We start from the raw sequence: 22,854 nt of genomic DNA on the forward strand, positions 1-22,854 counted from the left end.
AAGTTTTTTAGAAAAATATTAACAAAAGTATATTTCCTCCGTTATCTCTTTATCGATTTCAAAATTAAAAAAAAAAAAACATTAATGGAAAATATAATAATTAAAAATAAATTACCTTGCATTTAACAGTTCCGGGGTGAAGAAACTTGCCGTCGTCTTTATCTATAGGTGCGGGAGGATCCCTGAGCCCGCATACTAGCATATCATCCAGAGACGCTTGCAAGTGTTTCTTCCGAGCCGGTCGTGTGTCCTCGTGACTCCGAGACGAGTAAACAGATACAGAATCGACACTCGCCTTACTCGTTCCGGATATAACCGTAACGTTCTCCACCGACTCAGTCGACTGGTAATCGACTCGGTGCTGCCGTTCTTCATATATTTCCACCGAATTAAAGGTCTCCGCAACGCGATCTATTTCATCCATTTCTAGATGTGATGGAATGAATTCGTAATGACCCTCGTTCTCCGTGTACACCTGATCGTACACCGCTCCATTGAAGCTCCTCGAACTGGATGGAACATTGCCGTACACATTGTTGTAGTTGTACGTATCCTCGTCAGTCCTGTTGTTCAGTTGACGCGGAAGATCATTAGCGTTCAGAATTACATCATCTAAATTTAAAGGCCGTCCTTGGCCACCAAATCCGTCGACAACAGGTGTAGTATTCGAGAGAAATGAACCGTCCGCTTCGAAGCTACTACACCCAACTAAGCCTAGAGGCCTTCGCGGCATATCCTGGCGGAAACGATTCGGTGCCGGTTGTTGTCCAGCGAAATCGACGACTAATATCCTATCCGCTATGTTACGACAGTCGTTATGAAAGCCGATACCAGAGTCGCTATTGCTCGATGTTGTTGTCACCTCGCTGTGATTGCTTGGCTGTGGAGAATTTGCTACGAACTCCGGGGGTTCGATTCGTGCCTCGTCTCTCGGTCTTCGATCTCGTGGACCTCTTATCACTGGCCGATTGCATCTCGAAAAATTTCCCAATGCTGGACTATCTCCTTTTACGGCTAGCTTCGATATCTGCTGAATCGTAGGACTAGCACAATCGTCTGGTGGCAGCGAGTACATGCCTCGTATGACACCGACAACATACTCCGCAGATGGAGGAAATTCCAAACAACGTTCTGCAACCGGATCCCTAGTGCAGGACACTTGAAATTCCCTCGCTCTTACGCAATGAGCCTCGTGTTCGGCCATACGGGGATCGACGGCGAACACGTGGCAACTGTGCGATGCTTCCGCCTCTAAATCAGTAATCTCAGCTGCTGTGACGAGTCCAAAAAACCGCCTATCGGCATCTGAACCGCAGCCCGCGTAAACGATTCTCTCTCTTTGATATTGAGCAAGAACTTGACCGTTCGGTCGTCGAAGGAGCAAAGCGTTTGGAAGAACGGATAGTAATACGGGAGCAGCTGTGCGTCTTTCTTGTCTTAGTTTACGTACAGCGGTGCGCACGTTACCCGGAGCAGCACTCGGGGAGGCCTGTGGTGTCTCGATCGTTCCCAAATACCCAACCACAGCGCGACATTCGAGTCTGGCGATGTGACTTGGCGTGAGTTGTGCGCGACTCAGATTCTGCAAAATTTCGTTGACACTCGATGTACTCGGAGCCGCTTGGCAACCTGAAAATTTAATTGTTACTGTTATAATAATCTGCAAAAAAATAAATACCCAGAACAGATTCGCTCAAATATGTGCACTTCAAAACCAACTAAAATAACTTAGTGTAATGTTACTTATGTTTCTTATAAGACTGGTTCAAACGCTCATCAAAACAAATGCACTTTAAAATTATTGATTGTTACCAGTAGAAGAACTAGTAGTAGAACAACTGATGAGTAGACACCAGGCAGACTTCCTCAAAACAATACCAGAAGTAAAACTGAGTCTAGCTCTACATTGTTAAAATTAAATAAGCAGTATCCCAAGGATAAAGTTGTTGATTTCGTTAGTCCTTCGTTATACAGCTACTTTTATTTAACATTAATTAACAAATAAAACCTAAAATATTTAAAAAATGTAAGTTTAAACAAAAACAAAAAAAAAAAGGTGCGATTAAAAATGCAATAAACCATAGCGGAGGTGCTAGCAAACTTGTAAAAATGTTAAGTATTTTTCGTGCAATGTAGTGTCGTGAACATTTGTGGTGGTGGTATTGCTTTTTTGTATATGTATTAGTATGTAGTAAAATTTTTTACTGCCAAAATAATATTGTATCTGACAGATTTAATTCTCTTTAAGCTCATAATTTAAACTGAATTACTTATAATGTTAAGGGATATTTTTATATTACCATTTATTTATTTTTTTAATGACCCATGAATTCACATCATCATTATATATAATGATGACAAGTTGATGCTCATAAAAATTATGATTAAAGCTTATGCAATTAGAATTTCGAATTCAAACCAATTATTTCTTGTCGTGATTCAGAATATGAATCCATGATACAATACAGCAGATCTTGTTTTCTAGACGGGATTTCAATAAAAATATTTTAAGCAGATGCATTATTTAATTAGACTGTCCAAGAAGTTAAACTTTCCAAGTCAAATCAAAGAAATCAAATATGATAATGAAATGAAAGATGACGTTTATTATTCTAAATCAAATTTCTACAATAAATTAGTCAAACATAGAGAAATACATTATCATCTGTAATCACAATAAAATGAGGACAAATTATTCTAAAGACGAAAACAGTGTAAAAACTAAAAACATCACACATTGCAGGCATAAATGAGGAAATATAAACACACTTACAAAAACTCCTATTAATAAAAATCCTGAAAAGATAAAGTGATTTCAAATTTAAATTTTTTCTGAAACATTCCTAATACACAAATGATTTTATATCACACATGCCTGAAAATAAGTCTGTTGACCTTGCAAAGTCGATAACTTTGTACATCTCTAAAAGTGGTACATCTCTAAAAATGGTAAAAACATCTATATACTATATAATCCACATTCATTAGATATTTTATATTTTCATTTCAAAATATATTATAGTCAAATTATGCTGATTATTTTACGCATATGGTTGATTAAAACAAGTAATAACTGAATTTATTGCCCTTTCTTCTGGGTATAATTTACATTCCTCATGAGTGGTATCTTTAAGCTTTTGTAAAATAACTATTCTAGTGCTTGTAAAACTTTACTTAAGAGGAATTTATTTATTAAATTATGGCACTTTTAAAATATTATAATAAAATATATTTATACATAAAAACATAGAATAAACACAACATTCTTGAATTCATTTCATAATTAATAATATAACATTTAAAATTTTTATCACCTGGATGATGTAGCATGGCTGGTTGCGGTCTGCGGCGCGGAGGAGGGTATCTTCGTCTTGTTCTTGCTCGCTCTTCAGGTTCTGTGTCTTCCGTATCTGTAGGCGGTGATTCTCTCGGCGCCACACTCAGTGCTATCGGCCCAGGGGCTGCTGCGACAAGTCGAGCGACAGACGCATGTGGAGCTCTAGCTACACTCGCTCCGTCAACAGCTAGTAAAGCATCCCCAGCTCGTAGTCCGGCTCTTTCCGCTGGCCCGCCAGCAGCAACAGCCGACACCACACAGGGTCGCTGCCCCGCTATGGTAAATCCGAAACCACCGGGACCCCTTACAACTATAACCCGTCGCTCCGTGGTCCGTGATAAAGCTGCTCTACGGCGTCTCCGTCTTTGCTGTTGAGGCACCATCGCGAAAACTTTTCACTGATTATAAACTTGGATTCACATTACAAAAGGGTTTTTTAAGTACTTTTCTTCAATAAAACTGATATTAAATTGTTGAGTTAGGCGTGCCAATCGATTATTCAAAGTAAGGAAACTAGAAAAACAAGAATTTCAAAGCTCAAGAAAGTTTCGAGGTCTTTATAACAGACTTGACGTTTAGAAAGTTTGAGTACGTTCAAAAACGGCGTATAGGCACAACAAAACTTGTTTTTTACTTTTCACGCATTAGTTCACTAAGTTATCAACATTTAGCAAACGAACTTTAATGGTTCCGGTAACATATACTTAAGAAAAAAATATAATTATTAACTTTATTATATACATACACAATTACATATCTTACTAATATAAAAAGTATGCAAACCGATGATTGAAAATATTCTACAACGTCAAGCATTTACTTCACAGCTTGTTTAAGATCGAAACGTAAATATCAAGAATATTAACTGTCAGAAACGCATGCTTATATTAGTTGTCAAAAGTAATCTCAAGTGTCAAGAGAACTCACGTTGATAATTTTGTATTTTCATTATATTAAAAAGTTTTAATTTGTTTGTAATACTAAAAACAAATATAAAATAATGGCGGTACGTATTTAAAATATTACTGATTTGTTTTGTGGTATATTTACAGGTTAATAATATAAACTTTGTTTTTTTTCAGAAAAAAGGCAAAGCGAAGATTAGTAAAGTTAAAAGAAACAATCAAACTACAAATAAAATGAAAAAGCAGGGTAAACTAAAGCTGCAGAGACACAAAACAAAGGTACAGAAACAGAGGCAACCGACACAAAATCAGCTGGAGTATAGCAGTGAAAGTGAATCATCAAGCAATGAATGGGCCGATATGTTGGACGAGGATGAACAGCAGTACATAACTTCTAGACTAGCGAAGCAGCCCCAGCTCCTGTCTAATATACCTGATAAAGAGCAGGAGAATAAGTGAGTATCAAATCATATACATTACTTGATATATATTGACTATGCTTCAAGCTCAGATTATAAAACGAAAGACAATTTTTTTTTTTTATGATATCGGTAGGCTGACTACCAAAGGGGCCACCTGATGGTAAGTGGTCAGCACTGCCCATAGACAATGACGGTGTAAGAAATATTAACCATTCCTTATACAACCAATGCACCACCAACCTTGGGAACTAAGATGTTTGATGAAGACGTCCCTTGTGCCTGTTTTTACACTGGCTCACTCACCCTTCAAACCGGAACACAACAATACTGAGTACTGAGTGGGTGGTACCTACCCAGACGGGCTTTCACAAAGCCCTACGACCAAGAAAACAGATGGACAAAACATTACATAGTAGCAATAAAAGTGAATACAGCAATGACTAAACCTCTTTATCATAAATGATAGTACTATGAATATGAATATGACACTTTTGAAAAATAATAAGCACAATAAATTTTAGTTTTTTTTGTTAGTGTTAGTTAGTTAGTGTTGTTTAAGTTTGCACTTTCGTGCAATCATAACTGTTTGTTTAACTTCAAAGCTTAATAAAAACTTTCTGCTTTGAGCAAAAGCTGAAGGTGGATTTTGTGACTGAAGCAAGAATTAGGTAACTATTACTTTACACAATTGAAGCTAATCATTCAACAAGAATTATAAACATATTAATAATTGAATAATGCTTTTTACTAATTTGTATAATTTTTATGATGAATTAATTCAGACGTGGATCCAAACGTAAAAGAGGTAAAGAGAAGTTACCAAAAATAGCCAAACCTACCAGAAATGCAAACAGTGACAGTGGGGCTGACAGTGACACAGACGACACGGACATGGAAGAGAAATATGAGAAGGAACAGGCTGAACGACCGACCAAAAAAATAAGATCTCTCTTACCTATAAAGACTAAATCGGGAATCGAAGAAAGGATGGAAGAATGTGAAGGTACATTTTTCTATGATAATAAGTATGTAAGACGTTCACCGTTAGCTATGTGGTTTAAGCAGAAGTGTAAAATACACTAAGAGATAAGGCTTTAATTATTGGTAGCAAGTTTAACTTGTAATTTGGCACAATGTGGTGCAGTGTCACTGTGTTATAAACAAATACTATTTTTTTACTTGCCTTTTCGTATCCGACGTAACTAATCAGCACTAGGTGATTTGTTTTTTGGTGTTTTCTTTCCTAGTTCTCTTGCCATGGTTCATACATTTTATCCCAAACAAATTATATTGGTTAATTATAGTATAAATTTAATATATTTTTAATTTTTATTACTGACTACCTATATTATGTTGTAACTTATAATCCTGATTATGTAGAATCTGAAACAGAGCAAGAAAATGAACAGCAAGAAGAAGAAAAATCAGATGAAGAGGAAGCAGATACTGAATCAGATTCTGGCATGGAAGTCACAACTGAGGAAGAACAGGCAGGGGACAAAGATGTGATCACCACAGTTGAATTAATGGCCCAAAGACGTGATAGGTTGAATCATGAGAAGCTCAGAATAGGAGCTCTTTGCTCATCTCTATTGGAGAGTCCAGAAAAAAAGGTTCATTTTTATTCGTGTCTTAATCAAAATATTACTACATATTATTATAAATTTTATTAATTATAACAAAGTTAACATAACCTAGAAAAATAACAAATGGATTTTCATATGGTTTTCACTAATGGAATGAATGATTCATGAGGAAGGTTTAGTTGTATTATTATTGATTAGGCTTCATGTAAATTGGCTGCAATATGAGGTTAACTGTTGAACATTTAAAAAAAAAATCATACTGTCTTATTGGCGTGATACCCCTTAACCAAAATAGTTATATAATTAATAATTATATATATTACAATAAAAGGATAACTTAAATTGCTAATCAACTCATGATAATTCTATCAAGTTATATAAATTAATTAATATTTTTACATCACTCACTTTTGACAATAAGTTTTGTTTTTAAAGCTATATTATTCTTTATACTGCCAAATTTAAGAAAAATTTTCGTCAACATTACCTATTTGATTACATAAAGAAAACTAATCAATAATTTAATTATTGCAGTTGAAAAACCTGTTCCCAATTCTATATCTGATGGACGAACGACTGAAAGACGGTGCGCAGAACTTGATCTCAGTGCGTAAGCTGGCCACTATCTCCGCTGCTGAAGTATTCTGCGACATCCTGCCCGACTACAAGATACGTCATCAAGATTATTCCGATGTTAAATGTTAGTATATAAATGACTTACGTAAAGATTTATACTAATATTATAAATGCCAAAGTAACTCTGACTGTCTGTCTGTTACTCTTTCACGGCAAACCCGCTGAGCCGAATTTGATAAAAAAAATTATAAAGGATAAAACTCCATAGGCTATAATTCTATGACTTGCACATGACGATCAACTTCTAAAACAAGTGCAGCCGCAGGCGATATTTAGTTCTTTTTTTTACAGTTATAGTTTTAAAATGTGTTTTAATTGTGTATACGTAATTAATGAACATATGTATATATTTCAACTTATAAATACTAGATGGCGTTATGTCAAATTGTAGACAATTCTAAATCGCGATGGCAAGGTTCGCAAATTGTTTGCATATAGCATTTTGGAATTTTTTGAGTAAACATGGTTACCAGTGGCACCTAATAGTTTTATTAGTAAAACGTTTGTGTTCTGGAGCATCCTTAGGATCGACTGAGCTAGTTGTTCAAATTGATAATTGTAAACATATACAATTATCAATGGGTGAATAGTTACACACTCATTTGTCTCTTTTTGTCATCAATAATTTTACATTTGAAAGAAGAAGACAAAGTATAGTTTAAGTACTACACAATGTTTCTTAAGAAGTTTGTATGTTAAAATGAAATAATTTGTCAATTGTTTTTTCTATTTCCAGTAAAGAAGGACACACTCACATTGTATAAATACGAAAAGGAACTATTGGAATTCTACAAGAGATATCTGCAGAGATTGGAGAAAGCAGCGAACGTGTTCAGGCGCAAGAAAGGCGATAACCGGTTAGTTGCGCTACTATTATTTATATGTCTTCTTTTGAGGAGGAAATTCGGAGCTTAATCCAAACCGCCGCTTCAATGCGGCTCGGTGGTGGTGGTGCAGGAGTGTGTGAAAGCGACACCTACAAACGACTGTATTCAGTCGTTTGACCACACAGTGTGTGCAGAATTATCGAGTGAGTGAGCGAGCGGGCCTGTTGCAGGGCGGCGGAGGGCGCGGCGGTGTCGCTGGCGCTGGTGAGCGTGCGCTGCATGTGCAGCATGCTGGCGGCGCGGCCCGACTTCAACTACGCGTCCAACATCGCACAGAGCCTGGTGCCGCTGCTGGGCGCCGCCGACGCGCGCGTGCGCGCGCTCGTGAGCGCGTGCGCCGTCGCCGTGTTCGCCGCCGACCGGCGCGGGGAGATCACGCTCACCGTCAGTACGCGCTTCCTATCGTCCGTGTGCTCGTTGTTGCCAGTCGAACGATATGCCTTATTCCTTAAAGTTTTTTTTAACAAATGATTTGATTTTATAGATCGGCAAAGTTATAAAAAAATCTGCGAAATTTTACTTTTAATTAGGATTTGGGACTCGCGCAGTCGGTAACTTCGCGCTTTTAACTTAAACCCTGCACCGCTTCGCCGACGCGGCAGTCGACCCGTTAAAGACAGATTATAAAATTGATAAAACATCACCATTTCTCCACAGATCGTTCGTCTCATCAACCAGCTGGTGAAGCGTCGCGGCGATCGCATCCATCCCTCCGCCCTGGAGTGCCTCCTCTCGCTGAAGATCAAGGACGTGGACCTGGACAAGGAAGCCGACCTGCAGAACAAGAAGCGACAGGAGGAGAAACACAAGAAACGAATCATTAACTTATCTAAAAAGGAGAAAAAGGTAAAAATGGATGCAGTCGGGTGTTACTAGCTAATGAAGTATAACAAAGTAATCTTTTCATTTGTTTTATATTTATAATAAGTGATCAAAAAAGTTGTAATGCTTCTCATCCATTCTGTGTCTGGTCCAGCGCGCGAAGAAGCTGAAGGAGGTGGAGCGCGAGCTGCTGGAGACGCGCGCGCAGGAGAGCGCCGCCACGCGCAGAGCGCTGCTCACCGACGTCACGCGCACGCTCTTCCACATCTACTTCCGCCTGCTCAAGGCCGCGCCGCGGGCCGGCCTGCTGGCCGCCGCGCTCACCGGCCTCGCGCGGTGCGTGCTCGCTGTACTCGTTTGAACCTGGCCGCTGGCTTTCTCTTTTCGACGAAATAGAGTATTTTCTCGGAAACGGAATACTAACCAACCAAAAGTATAATAAATTAAAATTTCGGAGCTTTTTACGTATGAAGGAGTCGGGACTGACTCGAGGCATTCCGTAATAGTTTTTTTTATTGGTAACATCAAGAGACATTCGTCTGGTCGATTCCAGGTTCACGCACGTGATCAATCTGGAGTACTACTCGGACCTGGTGGCCATCCTGTCCCGCTTGCTGCGCGACGAGCACGTGGGCGCGCACGAGAAACTGCTGTGCGTCAACACCGTGCTGAGCATCCTGTCGGGCGCCGGAGACGCGCTCAACGTGGACCCCGCGCACTTCCACGCGCACCTCTACCACAGCCTGCTCTCGGTGCACGCCGGTACCGCACTCTACCATATTATACTTTTTTGCTGAAACATTTATCTACGCCTTTTACGGACTCGCGGATGCACCGAAATACCCACTAAGGGCCAAAAACCAGTACCGCCCCCCCGTCTCTCTGGGAGGGCATGACAGGATTGTTTGCACTCACTACCCTGACGCCCCGCTGGATGTCCTGATCTTCCTGGGCCAAGGTTCTCCGTAAGCTAGGCCTCAGGTACGGAGAAATCGAACCGAGATGTCCTCGGGATCTTTGGTCTGAGCATTCTGTTCTTAAGTTTTTTTGGATATTGTTACATACCGCCTCGCCCGGCAGGCGGCACGAGCGGCAGCGCCCGCTGCGCGCTGCAGGCGCTGGGCGCGCTGGTGGCGCGCGCGCGCAGCGTGCCCACGGCCGTGCTGCAGGCGCTCGCCAAGCGCCTGCTCAGCGCCGCGCTGCAGCTGCCGCACCACGCCGCGCTGGCCGCGCTCGCGCTGCTGCACGCGCTGCTGCAGGTGCGCCCTACGCCTTACCTTGCCTTACCTACCCACCGATTGAGACCCTGCGTTATCTATCATTCCGTTGCACGTCTACTATAATACGTGCATTGAACGAAACGATGTTCTCCAGCAAAACAAGTCGCTGGGCTCGCTGTTCGAGACGGAGGAGGTGGTGGGGTCGGGGCGCTACGACCCGCTGCTGCCGTCGCCGGAGCACAGCGGCGCGCACTGCGCGGCGGCGCACGACGCCTGCGCCCTGCGCGCGCACTACCACCCGCACGTGCGCCACCTCGCCACTGCGCTGCTCACGCGCCGCTCGCACGACCTCGCCTCGCTGTGCGTACCTCCAACTTTAATGACCTCTCCCTGTACACCTGCACTCTAGTTTGTCCCATACATAGATGCCACCGGTGGTACTTTTTTTGTGCAAGCTCCTCTAGTTAGTTACCAACCATTGGGTTAGTCTAAAACTAAACAACGATAGTTTGTATTACTGTGCTAGATTTTAAGTAATTACATGCGAGAGATACATCACATCTACGTCTTCATGATTGGGTACACTTAACGGTGTATGGTATAAGTTCGTAGTATCTAGTCGTTTTAACCTATATGTTAAAAGTAATGATTATTTCAGAACGACCATGCAAATACTGGATCAATACGACTCGTCGCAGATGGCATTCAAGCCCCCCATTCCGCCGCCCAAACCCATCGATCCCACCGCCAAGATCAAGTCGGGCCAAGGTTGGGCGCAGAGCGACTTCAAGTCTTACTGCACAGATATTGAAAATAGTGTTCAAATGAGCTTTAGTGAAAATATTGTGAGATGATTTCTACATTAATATAGGTAGATAAAAATAATTTGTCGATTTCAAATTGTATCTAGTTTTTTTTTTAATTTAAATTAAAAGGTATAAATTCCACAGCCCAGGGCAAAAGTAAAATAACTTCTTCAAGCTGACTTGTCACTCGACTTATACTTTTTAGTTTTGTATCTTTACAATTTCTATGTATTAAGAATATTAGAATGATAAAGATACGCGGAAATAAATATGATTACTACAAGAATATTTGCTTTTTTTTTAGATTCCTGACATTGTTTAAATTTGTTTTTAAATTTGGTAATTTTATTAATAACTGCAGTCATCATTTAGGACCTGACAACCATTCGAAAATATTACTTAATTCAAATAGCACTTAATCATATTAGTATTTAATATTAGCTTCAGAAGCTGATTTGTTTAATTTTAGGGCTTATACGTGTACGCGACTCAACGCTAATTCGGCGAATTTCGTATTACATCAAGAAGCGACTTACATCGCGTTTTCGGCGATGTGACGTCACATTTGTTAATGTAGACTATTTTTTAGAGCTAATAGAGTATATTATATCAGAGAGCTCATAGTTTCCTTACTTATGTCTTTTTTGTATACAAGGTATTGAGTAATAACAAGTTTTACGGTTTCAACATTGTTAGGACGTTTGCGACGATTACAGCTCGCTTTAGAATTAGGGTATATACATACCGGGAGATCAGCGGCGAGGCGTGCATTTTCAGTGTGAAACAATTTAAAGCTTTATCTTAAAGAGCGTTTCACTCTCCCCAGGGAGACTCATAAGCGCGCTCTTCGCTCGAATGAAAACTTAATTCTCTCCATTCCTTCCCACTCTTCTTCTTATTATTCTAAGTCCTTCACTGTTGAAGCTTCTCGAATTTGGAATTCATTATCCTTAGCTATAAGACGCGCACAGTCATTAGCCTTTTTTAAAAGTATAGTTAAGGACTTTTACTTGTCGCATTATGCAGTCGTTGTCGTTAATTTTTTGTTCTGTTATATCTCCTTTTTTTTATTATACAATATACATATATATTTTATGTCTTTATTTATATAAATATTTATTATAGTATATATTTATATTATGTATGTATTATATTATGACTTAAAATTACTGTACCCTTCCCATATATGTAAATATTATGATCCTCTGCCCAAAAGTTTCCTGGAAGAGATCGCTGCTGAGCGATAAGGCCGCCTGTTGCACCTCATGCAACTTTGTTTAGCAATATTGTAATTTTTAGTTTTAAGTTTGGGTGCAATAAAGAATAAATAAATAAAATAAAGAATAACTTTATCAACATAATTAGGAGACCAAAATCACTTGCAAAGTTCGAAAAGCATGCGCGGCCTCCCGCGGTGGCGCCGTATGCGTCTCGTCAGCGGCAATGTCCAGTACTGATTTTATTGCCTCCTTAACCTTATGTAAGTTACTCTCAGAACTGCTATGTATATTTTAATTTTATTTTATTAACCTCACAGTTTGTGTATATGTCAAACGCTCTACATATTCGCTAGTTCTATTTATTCGCTTCATGAGATTTGTTAAGATACAGAACCTGTGAACTAGTACTACAAAGGTAAATTTTGTTTGTATGTAAGGCTAATATCTGGAACAGTACCCAATTCTAAAAAAAAAAACTAGTAGACAGCTACAATATTCCCGTTTTCTACAAATTATAAATTGTATTAATATCTTATAATTTCCTTAATTAATATACTGCATCCGTGCGAAAATGGGGCGGGTCGCTAGTAACTCATAAAATTTTCATGTTGACAAAATAGATGCAACCTCATAATCGTTTTCATTTATAAAATAAAAACAAACTAAACGCATACAATTAATTATTTATTTACATTATTCAATTTTAAATAAACATTTTTCCCGTCGAATCAGCTCAACGATTCTCATTAACAACTTACGCAAACAAGATTATGTAACCTTAATATAAACATTTGGTGATATCAACTAGTCGTCGCACAAGTAGCATCAGTCGCGGCCCAGCTTGTCGTTCCAGAGCGCGAGGTCGCCGAGCACGCGGCGCAGGCGGCGCTCGCGCGCGCACTCCAGCAGGCGCTTGCTTTCGGTCCTCTGGCTCGCGATGTACTGCTCCATCTCAGCCAGCCGCGTGCGCCACCTGACCGTTCCGAAGTCATACGTACACTACTAAACTGAACTAAACTTTACAATGCGATGTTTTAGGTCCTGCTTTAATATGAGGAGAGTCAGCAACATATTTCGGGTTATTATTTTAACAGATATAAGAAACCCAGTTACTGCTTTGACTTTCAAAATATTTGTAAATAAATAATAGTATCTGAAGTTATTTCCTGCGATTTCCTACTTACTCCAAATCCTGCTTTTCCCAGAACTCCAGTTCGCTGTCTACTCTCGCATACTCCTCTTGACATCCCCGCAGCTTCTCCAGCCTTTCGGCGACCTCCAATTCCTCGGCAGTCCAAGCGGCAGCTTCAGAAGCCTCCTTGCTCAATTCTGCGTCCAGCGATTGTTGCTCGCGTTGAACGTTCGATTTCATCTCTGCAATTTTTGTGCGAGCCTCCTCCTATATTTTTGAAAATTAAATTATAAACATCAAACTAGAAACTTTTTATTAAATCCGTTACTTTATTTTGTCATTTCGTTGAGTTGACAATGACAATGTAGCGTAGGTCAGACACACTCACGAGCAGCAGTGCGCGTCGGCGAGCGAGCGCGGAGCGTGCGCGTGCGCAGTCGGCGCGTGCTGCGGACAGACGTGCGGCCTGCTCGCGTAGCGCCTCCACTGCCTCGCACAGTCGCGCCGCGCACTCCGCTCCCATAAGTTCTCTGCACAGACGCGAATGGTATTTGTAGATATATGTGTGTACGACATAATATGATCAATTCAATGCCAATTTTTAATCCCAGGCCGCCACAGTTAATCTTTGACAGAAAATCTTAATAAATAGCAGAGGCCTAACGCGGGCCGAACTCACTTCTCGTCGACGGCGAGCCCGGCCAGCTCGGGCAGGTGCGCGGAGAGATGTATGAGTCCCTGCTTGTATTCCACGCAGCTGTCCAACGTTTTCTTCTGCCACAGCGCCAGCTCCGTCTCCTTACTCATCACCATCTTCGCGATCTGGTCGGCCAAGGCCCGCTTGGAGTCGTGCACGCGCGCCGCGTAGTCCACGTCGTCCAGCAGGCGCGCGCGCTCGGCCACGGACAGCGCCTGCGCGTCCAGCTCGGCGCGCACGCGCTCCAGCTCGGCGCCGGCGCGCTCCACGTCCGCGTCGAGGTGGCGCGCGGCGTCGGCGTGCTGCAGGCGCAGGTCGCGCTGCTCGTGCGCGCGCTCGGCCTGCTGGCGGCGCGCGGCGCGGGCTGCCCGCAGCGCCGCCAGCAGCGCGTCCCGCCGCGCCGCGCGCCGCTGCTCGTCCGCGCGCGCGCTCTTCTCCGCCTCGTCCTCCAGGCACGTCTCGTACTCTGACAGGTATCGTTAGTGGAGGGAATTGCATATGGTATTATTGACGGCTCGCTGCCTGGGGTTAGACCGGCATGATATAACGTTGTTATACTAATATTGTACTTTTGGAGTAATAACTTCTTATGGGAGGGTAAACGGCTTCGTTACGTAACACATCTCAGCGGCAGTCTACCTGGCTTCCCTTTCTCTCACGCATACGGCAGCGGTGGGCGGGCTCCTCTCTCACTTTAACTTACAGTGCTAGCCGTATTTCGGACAATTTATCACTTCTATCGGGCGTATCGAGAAGATTACGTATTATATATCGCTACCTTGGCTTACATGGGCGAAATAAGCTCAGATAGTCATATAGTAAAGTCAAGTAGATTTGTCCTTTATATTAAGGCAACAAAAATGTACTCAAACATTTTATCTCTAACACTTTTAATACTGAGACCAAAAATACATTTGTAATACCAACTTTTGATAACTTGCTGCAACTCCGCTATTTTCTCCTCATCGTTTCCGAGGAGTAATTTCAGATTCTCCAAGTAATCCTCATTCAAATCTTCAAACTGATGTCCTGGATCTTGAAACCTATGTAACAATATGTTTTAATAAAATATTTTACAGACACATACTAACAATGTTAACCAATGTTTAAAACATATCTTCTAATTAATTTTATATAAATTATCAATCATTTCCCTGAGCATATTTCATAATTTTGAATTCATGCAATTTTTTTTCTCTCTCTCTCTGTTGGTTTACAAGCAAATAAACCAACAAAATTATACTTATCTATAATATAAGGAAGACAAGAAGTACATATTGCCCTTACAAGTAAAACACTTACCTGATCCAGCACTTGTAAAGGTAGTCGCGTCGAAGACAAGCCAACTCATCTTTCCCAACATAGAGCCATTCATCTAGAACTGGCATTTCCTTTAAAAAAACATACATATTTCAAAATTAACCATATCCTGATGGTAGTAATTATAATATAATCAACATTAACCTCATTTGCTCAGACATGTATAATTATATAGCAGCCACTCCCGATGCAGACGGAAAGCAGACATGGCAAGTACACTCACGATGTGCGCGACGAGGTCCAGCAGGTAGGCGATGAGCGCCAGCGCGTGCGGGAAGGCGTGCAGCGTGTTGACGGTGCGCAGCCACGACTTGGACACGGCGCCCGGGTACAGCAGCCGCTTGGACAGGTGCGGCAGCTGCCACACACCACACCGTTACTGCTTATATCTAAGTAGCCTACGCTTTTACGAGCACCGTTTCTGTTCGTTACCGACGGATCTTTCTGCAGAAACATGCTAACGGGCACTATTTTCTCATATCAAATTAAACTTTAACTTTATATTACGAACTAGAATCAAATAAATGTATCATAAGTTACTGGGAGCTCTCTATATGTATTTATATCTATCTATAATCATAATAATAATTGCATGTTTCTGTTGATTTTAGATCACCGAGATTCATAATAATTTTTGAATTTATTAAGAATATGTTAGTAATTTAAAAGAGTCCAACTAGCTCGCTAGAGTAGTACCTTGGTGACGTAGTTGTCGGAGGAGAGCTTGGCGTCGCGCGAGACGGCGGCCAGCAGCGCGCCCACCACGTCCACGAAGCGCGCGATGGTGAGCGGCCGCAGCAGCCCCGCGCCCGCGCCGCGCGCGCACAGCGCCTCCGACACGCGCGCGCACTCCGAGCGCTGCCACGCCGCGCTCGACAGCGGCCTGCACAGCCTCGCGCTCAGCACTGCGGCCCGCCCGCGCACCCGCCCGCGCAACCCCGCTACTCACCGCTGGTCCTTGATCGTGACGAACGCGAGGGCGCGCTCCAGCGACGTCTGCCAGCTGCGACTCGAGCGGTCCTCCGATGGTGTTCTCTATGTGATATATTAAGAATTTGGCTATGCCATTTGAAACTAAATGCAATAGTTACGTATTGATCGGTTTTAAAATGTACTTTACACAGAATTCAATTTTGATAATCCTTTTTAAATTAATATATGGATATATACTGATTTATAATGATATTGAGTTCCTAGCTGCAACTAATTTTATCTTACTGTGCTGTAGTTGCCTTCAAATCCGTTAGAAATAGTTAGGTATGGTTTTGATGTGGCTAGTGAAAACACATGTTTCATTTGTCATGCACTCATACCTAACAGTATTGGACTGAATTATTAAACTATGAATATTGGCAAAGTGCTAACAAAGTATTATAATTTTGGTATGTGTGGTCACACCATGCATGGATGTATTTAGAATGTTTACCTTAAATCAAAGTTGAAAATATTTTTAAGACTTTTAAAGGCTTGATTCCATTGCTCTAAGATAAATAATAATATAATTATACAAATAATAAGCAAAAGTGCTACATACCACTGGGGTAGTGGTAGGTCTAGAGTAATGTGTCGTTCGAAGAGGTGTGGTGGTAGCCTGTCCATATCTTGACTCCCCTGTCTGAGACCTTGACCTCTGAAAAAATTTAATATAGTATACATATTTTGAAATATAATATAATATAATATAATCTTAGTTTTCAGTGTAATATACAACAGTGGACAAAATAATAATAATACTAAATATGGAAATGCTTATATTGAAGGAATTTATAAAATTCTTATTCTCTTTGAGCTGGGAACTTTTCCAGGAGAAAGTTTAACAAGTCACCAATCCCATGATCAATCTCCATCACAATTCGATGATTTATTTGCAAATGCATAGAAGACAAATAAATATGAAAATGTTAAATTTATTAATTACCCCATTTAACTGTAGTTTAGTAGCAGAAGCCTCTCTGCTCAAACGAGCCCCGAAAGTTCCTCTCGCGGGCTCTGCGCTACTAGAACGATGTCCTGCGGTTGATGGCCGACGAGCCTCAGTTGACAACCTGTCTGTAGAGCCGGGACGTCGTGGTTTCGGTAGTAGCGATGGCTTGCCTTCCAGTCTACAATAATGATAAATAAACACTAACGATGTTAAAGATCACTATTACCATTCGCATTTATCATTTATTGCTTAAGAGCTCAGTGTATTATTTGCATGTAAAACCGTTTGACGGACTTTTATTGCCGCGGGCCTATCTCCAGCCCTTCGTAAGGATATTTTTGCTAGTAATTTCCAGCCACATTATGAAGTTCTCGAACTAATTTGAAGTGAACTTTATTAATTACCTTTTAAGTGAAACAAACAACGAAAGTACTTTTATATAATGGTATTAATTAATCTGTTACTATCTTACCTTGATTTTCGTATAGCTGAAGATTGTCCAGTAACATATCTATTTGACATCATTTTAGCTTACTTACAAAATGAAATTTAATATAATTATTTCAAAAGTTGTAAGAATTTTAGAGATTGTTTTGTTTTCAGTCATAATATAATTCAAAATAATAATCTCAACGAAATAACGACTTCATTCTGACTTGACATTTTCAAATTTAAATAATTACATATTTTCATGTTGGCAACTTTGAAGAATTATTAAGGTCCGTAAGCACTAGCAACAAAAACTTACTTATGACTAAAGTATTTAATTTTTGGCTAAATGATATATTTACAAGATAGTATAAGAAGGAAGTAGAATAATTACCATGGAACTGCCACATGGCCATGAGAGTCATGACTCTATTTAATTTGCATTATTAAGTTTATATACGTAATAGATAGATATATATATATAATAAATTAAAAATCAATACACAATAAAAATATTTATTATATTAAATAATTTTGAATATATATCTGTTCACCACACTATTTGTTTTGGAGTATCTTCTCGGTTTCAATTACAACTTGTGAGAATGTTGGATCAATCAAACATAACTTTACAAAATTTTCAAACTCCTTTGGCAACATATGATTTGAATTTAAATTCGCTATAAATGAAAAAATTGTATTAATTTAAAACACTGAATTTCAGTTACTAAAAAAATATTACATATATTAGTAAATAAATACTATAAAACAAACCTTTGCCATTTACAGCATCTTTAATGACATCCTCTATTTTACGATATTTTGTTGTTATCTTAGTTTTCACATTTACTGAACCATAAGTCACAATGGGAAAACGAGCACTTAATTCTTGAAGACATTTTGGAAAACTGTCTTTGAATTGAAATTTAATTTTTCTTACCTGTATTCATTTTATTTTACTTATACATATAACCTAAGAGTATATAATTCTTCTACGGAAGACATATCATCATTTATTATATTCCTAACTACATATCACTCTTACTTTAGACACATTCCAATTTCAAATAAAACTATTTTTGAATCACAGATATAAATATTACGAGAGTGGTTTAAAAATTGTTTCGGATCGGGTATTAAAAAGAGTCATTGTGTGTTTCTGTCAATAATTTCTCAGCAGCAGCCGCGGAAAATATTTAAAGCCTTAGGTTCTGCGACGGAACGAGACGTGTTAAGTTACCGACCCATCGGATTGTGATAGCGAGTGCACCTGAGTCTTATAGTCTGCATTGAGAAAACTTTTTTAATCATTACAAATGATATAAAACTCACATCTTGTCCGACATTATTAACTATTAATATTAAAATATCATCCTTAAGAACGCCTTTGAGTTTTCCATTAACACTTAAGGATTCCAGTAGTTTATTCCCAGAAGTAATTAAAATCTGGTCAAACTGTATTCTTAGCAGAAGATAAGTCGACTTCGATTCATATTTAACCCAGTTTGTGCTCTGCCACATTCTTAAATTTTTAATAGGATAAGTCATATCACCTGAAATTAGTAATTTATATGATGTCTTTCCATTAATTTGGCATTTCTGAAAAATATTATTAAAAATAACTTTATTACATTAAATTAACACGTTTCTCTTGTATGTCAATTTTTATTACATATATTTTATTATTTGGCGCCAAATTTATGGTCTAATTTTTTAAATATTAACTTTAAACATTTATATAAATCAACCTTGACTTCGTAAATAATAAAAATAAAAAAATCAAACCAAAAGACTTTTTTTACTTTTAACATTACAGTAATTTAAGTTATGTAGAAAATGATAAACAGTAATACATTATATAAATATTTAATTATTAATGAATATTAAAAATGTGGCTGCGTGAATCATCACATTTACATTTTTCAAAGGAAACAATTCGGCAAAAGAACTTGATTTTTGTCAATTGTCAATATTCTAAAAAATATAGACTTCTAATTGTCAGTTGTCACATTTTGACACTTTTGATAAAAACAAAAACTAAAACTCATTAAATTAAGAATTAATTTATGAAAACAAACGAAATGGAAATATTATAAAATACTTATTGTAACGTTTTAATGCTATCTTTATTAATTACATGAACAATTAAGTTTGGAGTTATTTTTCGATAGCTAAATATGGCAGGAACATATTACTTTGTAATAGTGGGCCACTCGGACAATCCTATATTCGAAATAGATTTCATTCCCGTCACCAAAGAAGTAAAGGTAAATTGTAATTATCTGTATTCATATTTATCAACATGTATAGTTACCATAAATACTTTTATACGTTTTTTAAAAATTATTTTGGCACTGTAAAATGGGTCACCTAATGGTAAGTGGCAACTGCCTCTCATAAATATTAGCATTGTAAGAAATATTTTCCATCCCTTGGATATAAAGAATTCTCCCTATTTAAACCAATTAAATATGAAACTATCCTATAGGTACTTTACTTTATCATTTTTATTGTACACCACAGACATATTACTCAATTATTGGGAATATTATATGGACTTAAATATTTTATTTTTAGAAGGAAGACAACAGGCACTTGAATCAGTTCATAGCTCATGCAGCTCTTGATTTAGTTGACGAGCATATGTGGAAGGTCACCAACACATACCTTAAATCTGTTGATAAATTCAATCAATGGTTTGTCTCTGCATTTGTCACTGCTAGTCAGGTATACAATATTTCTATCAACCATTTCATAATGATTACATCCTTTTGTCTCACGGTTAATTTATAAATATAATCACTGATACCTATTTAATAAGTTCAATTGAAATATAAGCTGACACTTATATTTAGTTAGAATATTACTTTAATATTCTTTAGTATCTAAAATAACATTTCAATAATTATGAAAGTATTTTAAACAAAAAATAAATTCATAATATGGTATAAAAAAAATCTAAGTAGACTTTTTGTTCTAAAATATTTATAACCCAAACTATATTTATTGATTGGGACAATATTACACATTTTTCTTTTTAACTTTAATTAAATTTGTTATTTGTGCTGATTATTGTGATATTTTTATTGTAGATGAGGTTTATAATGGTACATGATGCACGCAATGAAGATGGCATCAAGAATTTCTTTACTGATGTTTACGAAACCTACGTAAAACTTCTCTTAAATCCATTCTACAAAGAGGACACTATTATAACATTCCCAGCATTTGAGAAGAAAGTTCAGCTACTCGGCAAGAAATATTTAACTTAGACTTGATTATAATGTATGTTTAGAATATTATTTGGTCATCGAGTCAATAATCGAAACAATTATTTACTTTAAACTTTGAACAGATACTATACAAATTAAGAAACTGTACAATTTTGTAAAGTTACTTATTTTAAATTCAGAAACATTAAAACAACCACTTTGTTACAAAACATTTATTTAATAAAAAAAATACTGTTCATATAAAGCTGTTGAACTTATGTGTAAAGCTTCTGAACGATCAATTCTGTTAAAGGCAATACATAGCTTTTTATAAAACAAAACTCATCTCATACAAAAATGTTATCATATATTTAAGTTATATTTAAACCTAATGTAAATATGTAACATTGTTATATTATAATTAAGGAATTAAATTACTAAAATAATAAAAGCCGTTTGTTTATTATAAATATCATAACAAGCTAACACAATAATTACACCACTATATTTAGAAAATATCAGGAAGGCCAAGATCGTCGTCTGGAATACTCTCATTTGAAAAATCATCTGAAATTTTTATAAAATCACATTAGTCTTCATAGAATGCAAAGGCCTGTTATTATTATTCATTGCTGGTAAAGAGCGTAATATTTTTATTTTAAATCTATTATAATATCAAAATACTCTTAGGTCTTTTATCGTATAGAATTTAACATGATTTTTTTATTTATTACAAGGCCATTTGTTCCAATTAAATAAGGTTTTTATATTTACCTGTAAAGAACTCGTCCTGATAGGAATAATCAAATTCCAAGCTGTGGTTTTTGATTATAGGAGGGGGTGTATTTGGTGGAGAAACTGAATTCATTATTTCTGGCTCCGGTATAGGAAGAAAGTCCAAAAGATCTTTGTGATAATTATCTGGAAAATCAATTTCTTAACATTGAATTGTTCTATTCTACCACTGCAATAAAACTGTATAAGTTTATAACAAAGAAAAACGATTTAACTGTGTTGTGGAAGCAGGTGTTCAATAAATTTTATTATTACCCTCATTTTTAAAGAAGCGAATACTGACATCATTATGAAATTGAGGATGAAAGTAAATTGTAAAATGTAATATTTAGACATTTAATTTCAAGACCAGAGTAATTAATAGTACTTGCCATATTTATATGAAGGCTTTGTGAATTCCAGCTCAGCAAAACTGAAGCTTTTGTCATTAATGTTTGTGTCTGCGTCGTTATATATAAGTGAACCAACGTTTATTGTCCGTGGAGTAAAGACCTTCCGTAAAGGAGTACTCTGCAACGCTTTACCGGTATTTGAAAGAAACGATTTCTTATTTTCCCCTTTTTTCAATGGCTCATTTGGCTTGATTGGCCCAGACGACACCGTTTTCCCCATATTTTCTGTAAAAATAAGGCATTTTTAATGAATAATGTATATATTAAGGGACAACGCGCATGTTTTTCTTACCAATATTAGATAACGGCTGCCGTGAAACATTTTTCACAGCTTGTCTTGTTATATGATCGCCGAAAATATCAAAAAGAGATTCAGCCATATCGTCAATAAAGAAAACTATTTTAATTTTGTAAAGCTTTCTTAAAACTTAAATCACATTCAGAATTCACATGTAACGTTAATTTTTAAACTACAATAATATTTAAATTATAGTGTTGCAAGTTGTAACTCGCAGATAATAATTATCAAAATATGAATTAACTTTAAGTTGACTGAACTTTTGATAATATAATTAAAAATAAATCAGTAATTAATTCTTATATGCTGCTAGTATTCTTGCCAACATTTCACGCGGTCAAGATGTATACGGTAATTATTTTTAATTCATATTTGTATATATTTAAAGACTTAATGTTAATAATTCTTATGTCAATAAAAAAAATTAACATTCTTATATATTTTTAATTTTTTTTTCATTTATCATGATGTTCAATCGCTTTTCATTTTTTATCGCATTTTTCACGTAGAATGTTCTAAAACTGCTAGATTTCACTTTCAGACATCGCGTTAGAATTCGAAGTTTCATTCGCAACACATTGATGTCCAAAAATCGACAACAGCTCGATTTTTAAGACGTTTTTTGTCTCTGCCTCTGTGGAACCAGCTACCACAGGGGATTTTTTGAACCGATACGACTAAGGAACCTTCAAGTAAAGAGCCTACAAATTTCTTAAAGGCTGGTAAGGCACAAGCAAACCTATGCTGCTGCATTTATATCCATGGGCGGCGATGTAGTCACTTTACATCAGGTGAGCCTCTTGCTCATTTGCCA

The 22,854-nt window shown here is 37.7% G+C and overlaps 5 protein-coding genes across 7 annotated transcripts in view; 2 read left to right on the forward strand and 3 right to left on the reverse strand.

Moving 5' to 3' along the window:
• Window positions 1-3,891, reverse strand: part of LOC125071259 (regulator of G-protein signaling loco) — an 89,722-nt gene extending 85,831 nt beyond the window's left edge. For all 3 annotated transcript variants that reach the window (XM_047681398.1, XM_047681399.1, XM_047681397.1), the window contains exons 1-2: window positions 3,315-3,891; window positions 116-1,629 (exon numbers count right to left, since the gene is read on the reverse strand). In XM_047681398.1, coding sequence (XP_047537354.1) covers window positions 116-1,629; window positions 3,315-3,720 — 1,920 coding nt within the window. In that variant the 5' untranslated portion in view covers window positions 3,721-3,891. The remainder of the gene's footprint in view (window positions 1-115; window positions 1,630-3,314) is intronic.
• Window positions 3,892-4,234: 343 nt separating this feature from the next.
• LOC125071260 (nucleolar complex protein 3 homolog) lies at window positions 4,235-10,884 on the forward strand. Its single transcript, XM_047681400.1, has 13 exons — window positions 4,235-4,343; window positions 4,420-4,697; window positions 5,447-5,667; window positions 6,045-6,277; window positions 6,785-6,950; window positions 7,623-7,743; window positions 7,944-8,157; window positions 8,431-8,619; window positions 8,750-8,931; window positions 9,149-9,357; window positions 9,676-9,854; window positions 9,970-10,175; window positions 10,474-10,884. Exons 1-13 carry the CDS (start codon window positions 4,338-4,340, stop codon window positions 10,667-10,669), a joined length of 2,400 nt encoding a protein of 799 aa, XP_047537356.1. The 5' UTR covers window positions 4,235-4,337; the 3' UTR covers window positions 10,670-10,884.
• Window positions 10,885-12,512: 1,628 nt separating this feature from the next.
• LOC125071389 (caldesmon) lies at window positions 12,513-17,560 on the reverse strand. Its single transcript, XM_047681611.1, has 12 exons — window positions 17,387-17,560; window positions 16,909-17,092; window positions 16,525-16,620; window positions 15,940-16,025; window positions 15,687-15,873; window positions 15,214-15,348; window positions 14,973-15,061; window positions 14,598-14,713; window positions 13,653-14,136; window positions 13,362-13,503; window positions 13,026-13,240; window positions 12,513-12,814 (listed from the first exon to the last, which is right to left on the reverse strand). The coding sequence occupies exons 1-12, from the start codon at window positions 17,437-17,439 to the stop codon at window positions 12,667-12,669; spliced, it is 1,935 nt and encodes a 644-aa protein (XP_047537567.1). The 5' UTR covers window positions 17,440-17,560; the 3' UTR covers window positions 12,513-12,666.
• Window positions 17,561-19,358: 1,798 nt separating this feature from the next.
• LOC125071346 (trafficking protein particle complex subunit 2) lies at window positions 19,359-20,792 on the forward strand. The gene is made up of 3 exons (XM_047681551.1): window positions 19,359-19,610; window positions 19,921-20,070; window positions 20,436-20,792. Exons 1-3 carry the CDS (start codon window positions 19,521-19,523, stop codon window positions 20,613-20,615), a joined length of 420 nt encoding a protein of 139 aa, XP_047537507.1. The 5' UTR covers window positions 19,359-19,520; the 3' UTR covers window positions 20,616-20,792.
• LOC125071344 lies at window positions 20,774-22,228 on the reverse strand. The gene is made up of 4 exons (XM_047681550.1): window positions 22,035-22,228; window positions 21,722-21,967; window positions 21,330-21,476; window positions 20,774-21,122 (listed from the first exon to the last, which is right to left on the reverse strand). Exons 1-4 carry the CDS (start codon window positions 22,120-22,122, stop codon window positions 21,064-21,066), a joined length of 540 nt encoding a protein of 179 aa, XP_047537506.1. The 5' UTR covers window positions 22,123-22,228; the 3' UTR covers window positions 20,774-21,063.
• Window positions 22,229-22,854: the final 626 nt, after the last annotated feature.

This window comes from Vanessa atalanta, chromosome 19 (genome assembly GCF_905147765.1).
Source record: "Vanessa atalanta chromosome 19, ilVanAtal1.2, whole genome shotgun sequence".
Lineage (NCBI taxonomy): Eukaryota > Metazoa > Arthropoda > Insecta > Lepidoptera > Nymphalidae > Vanessa > Vanessa atalanta.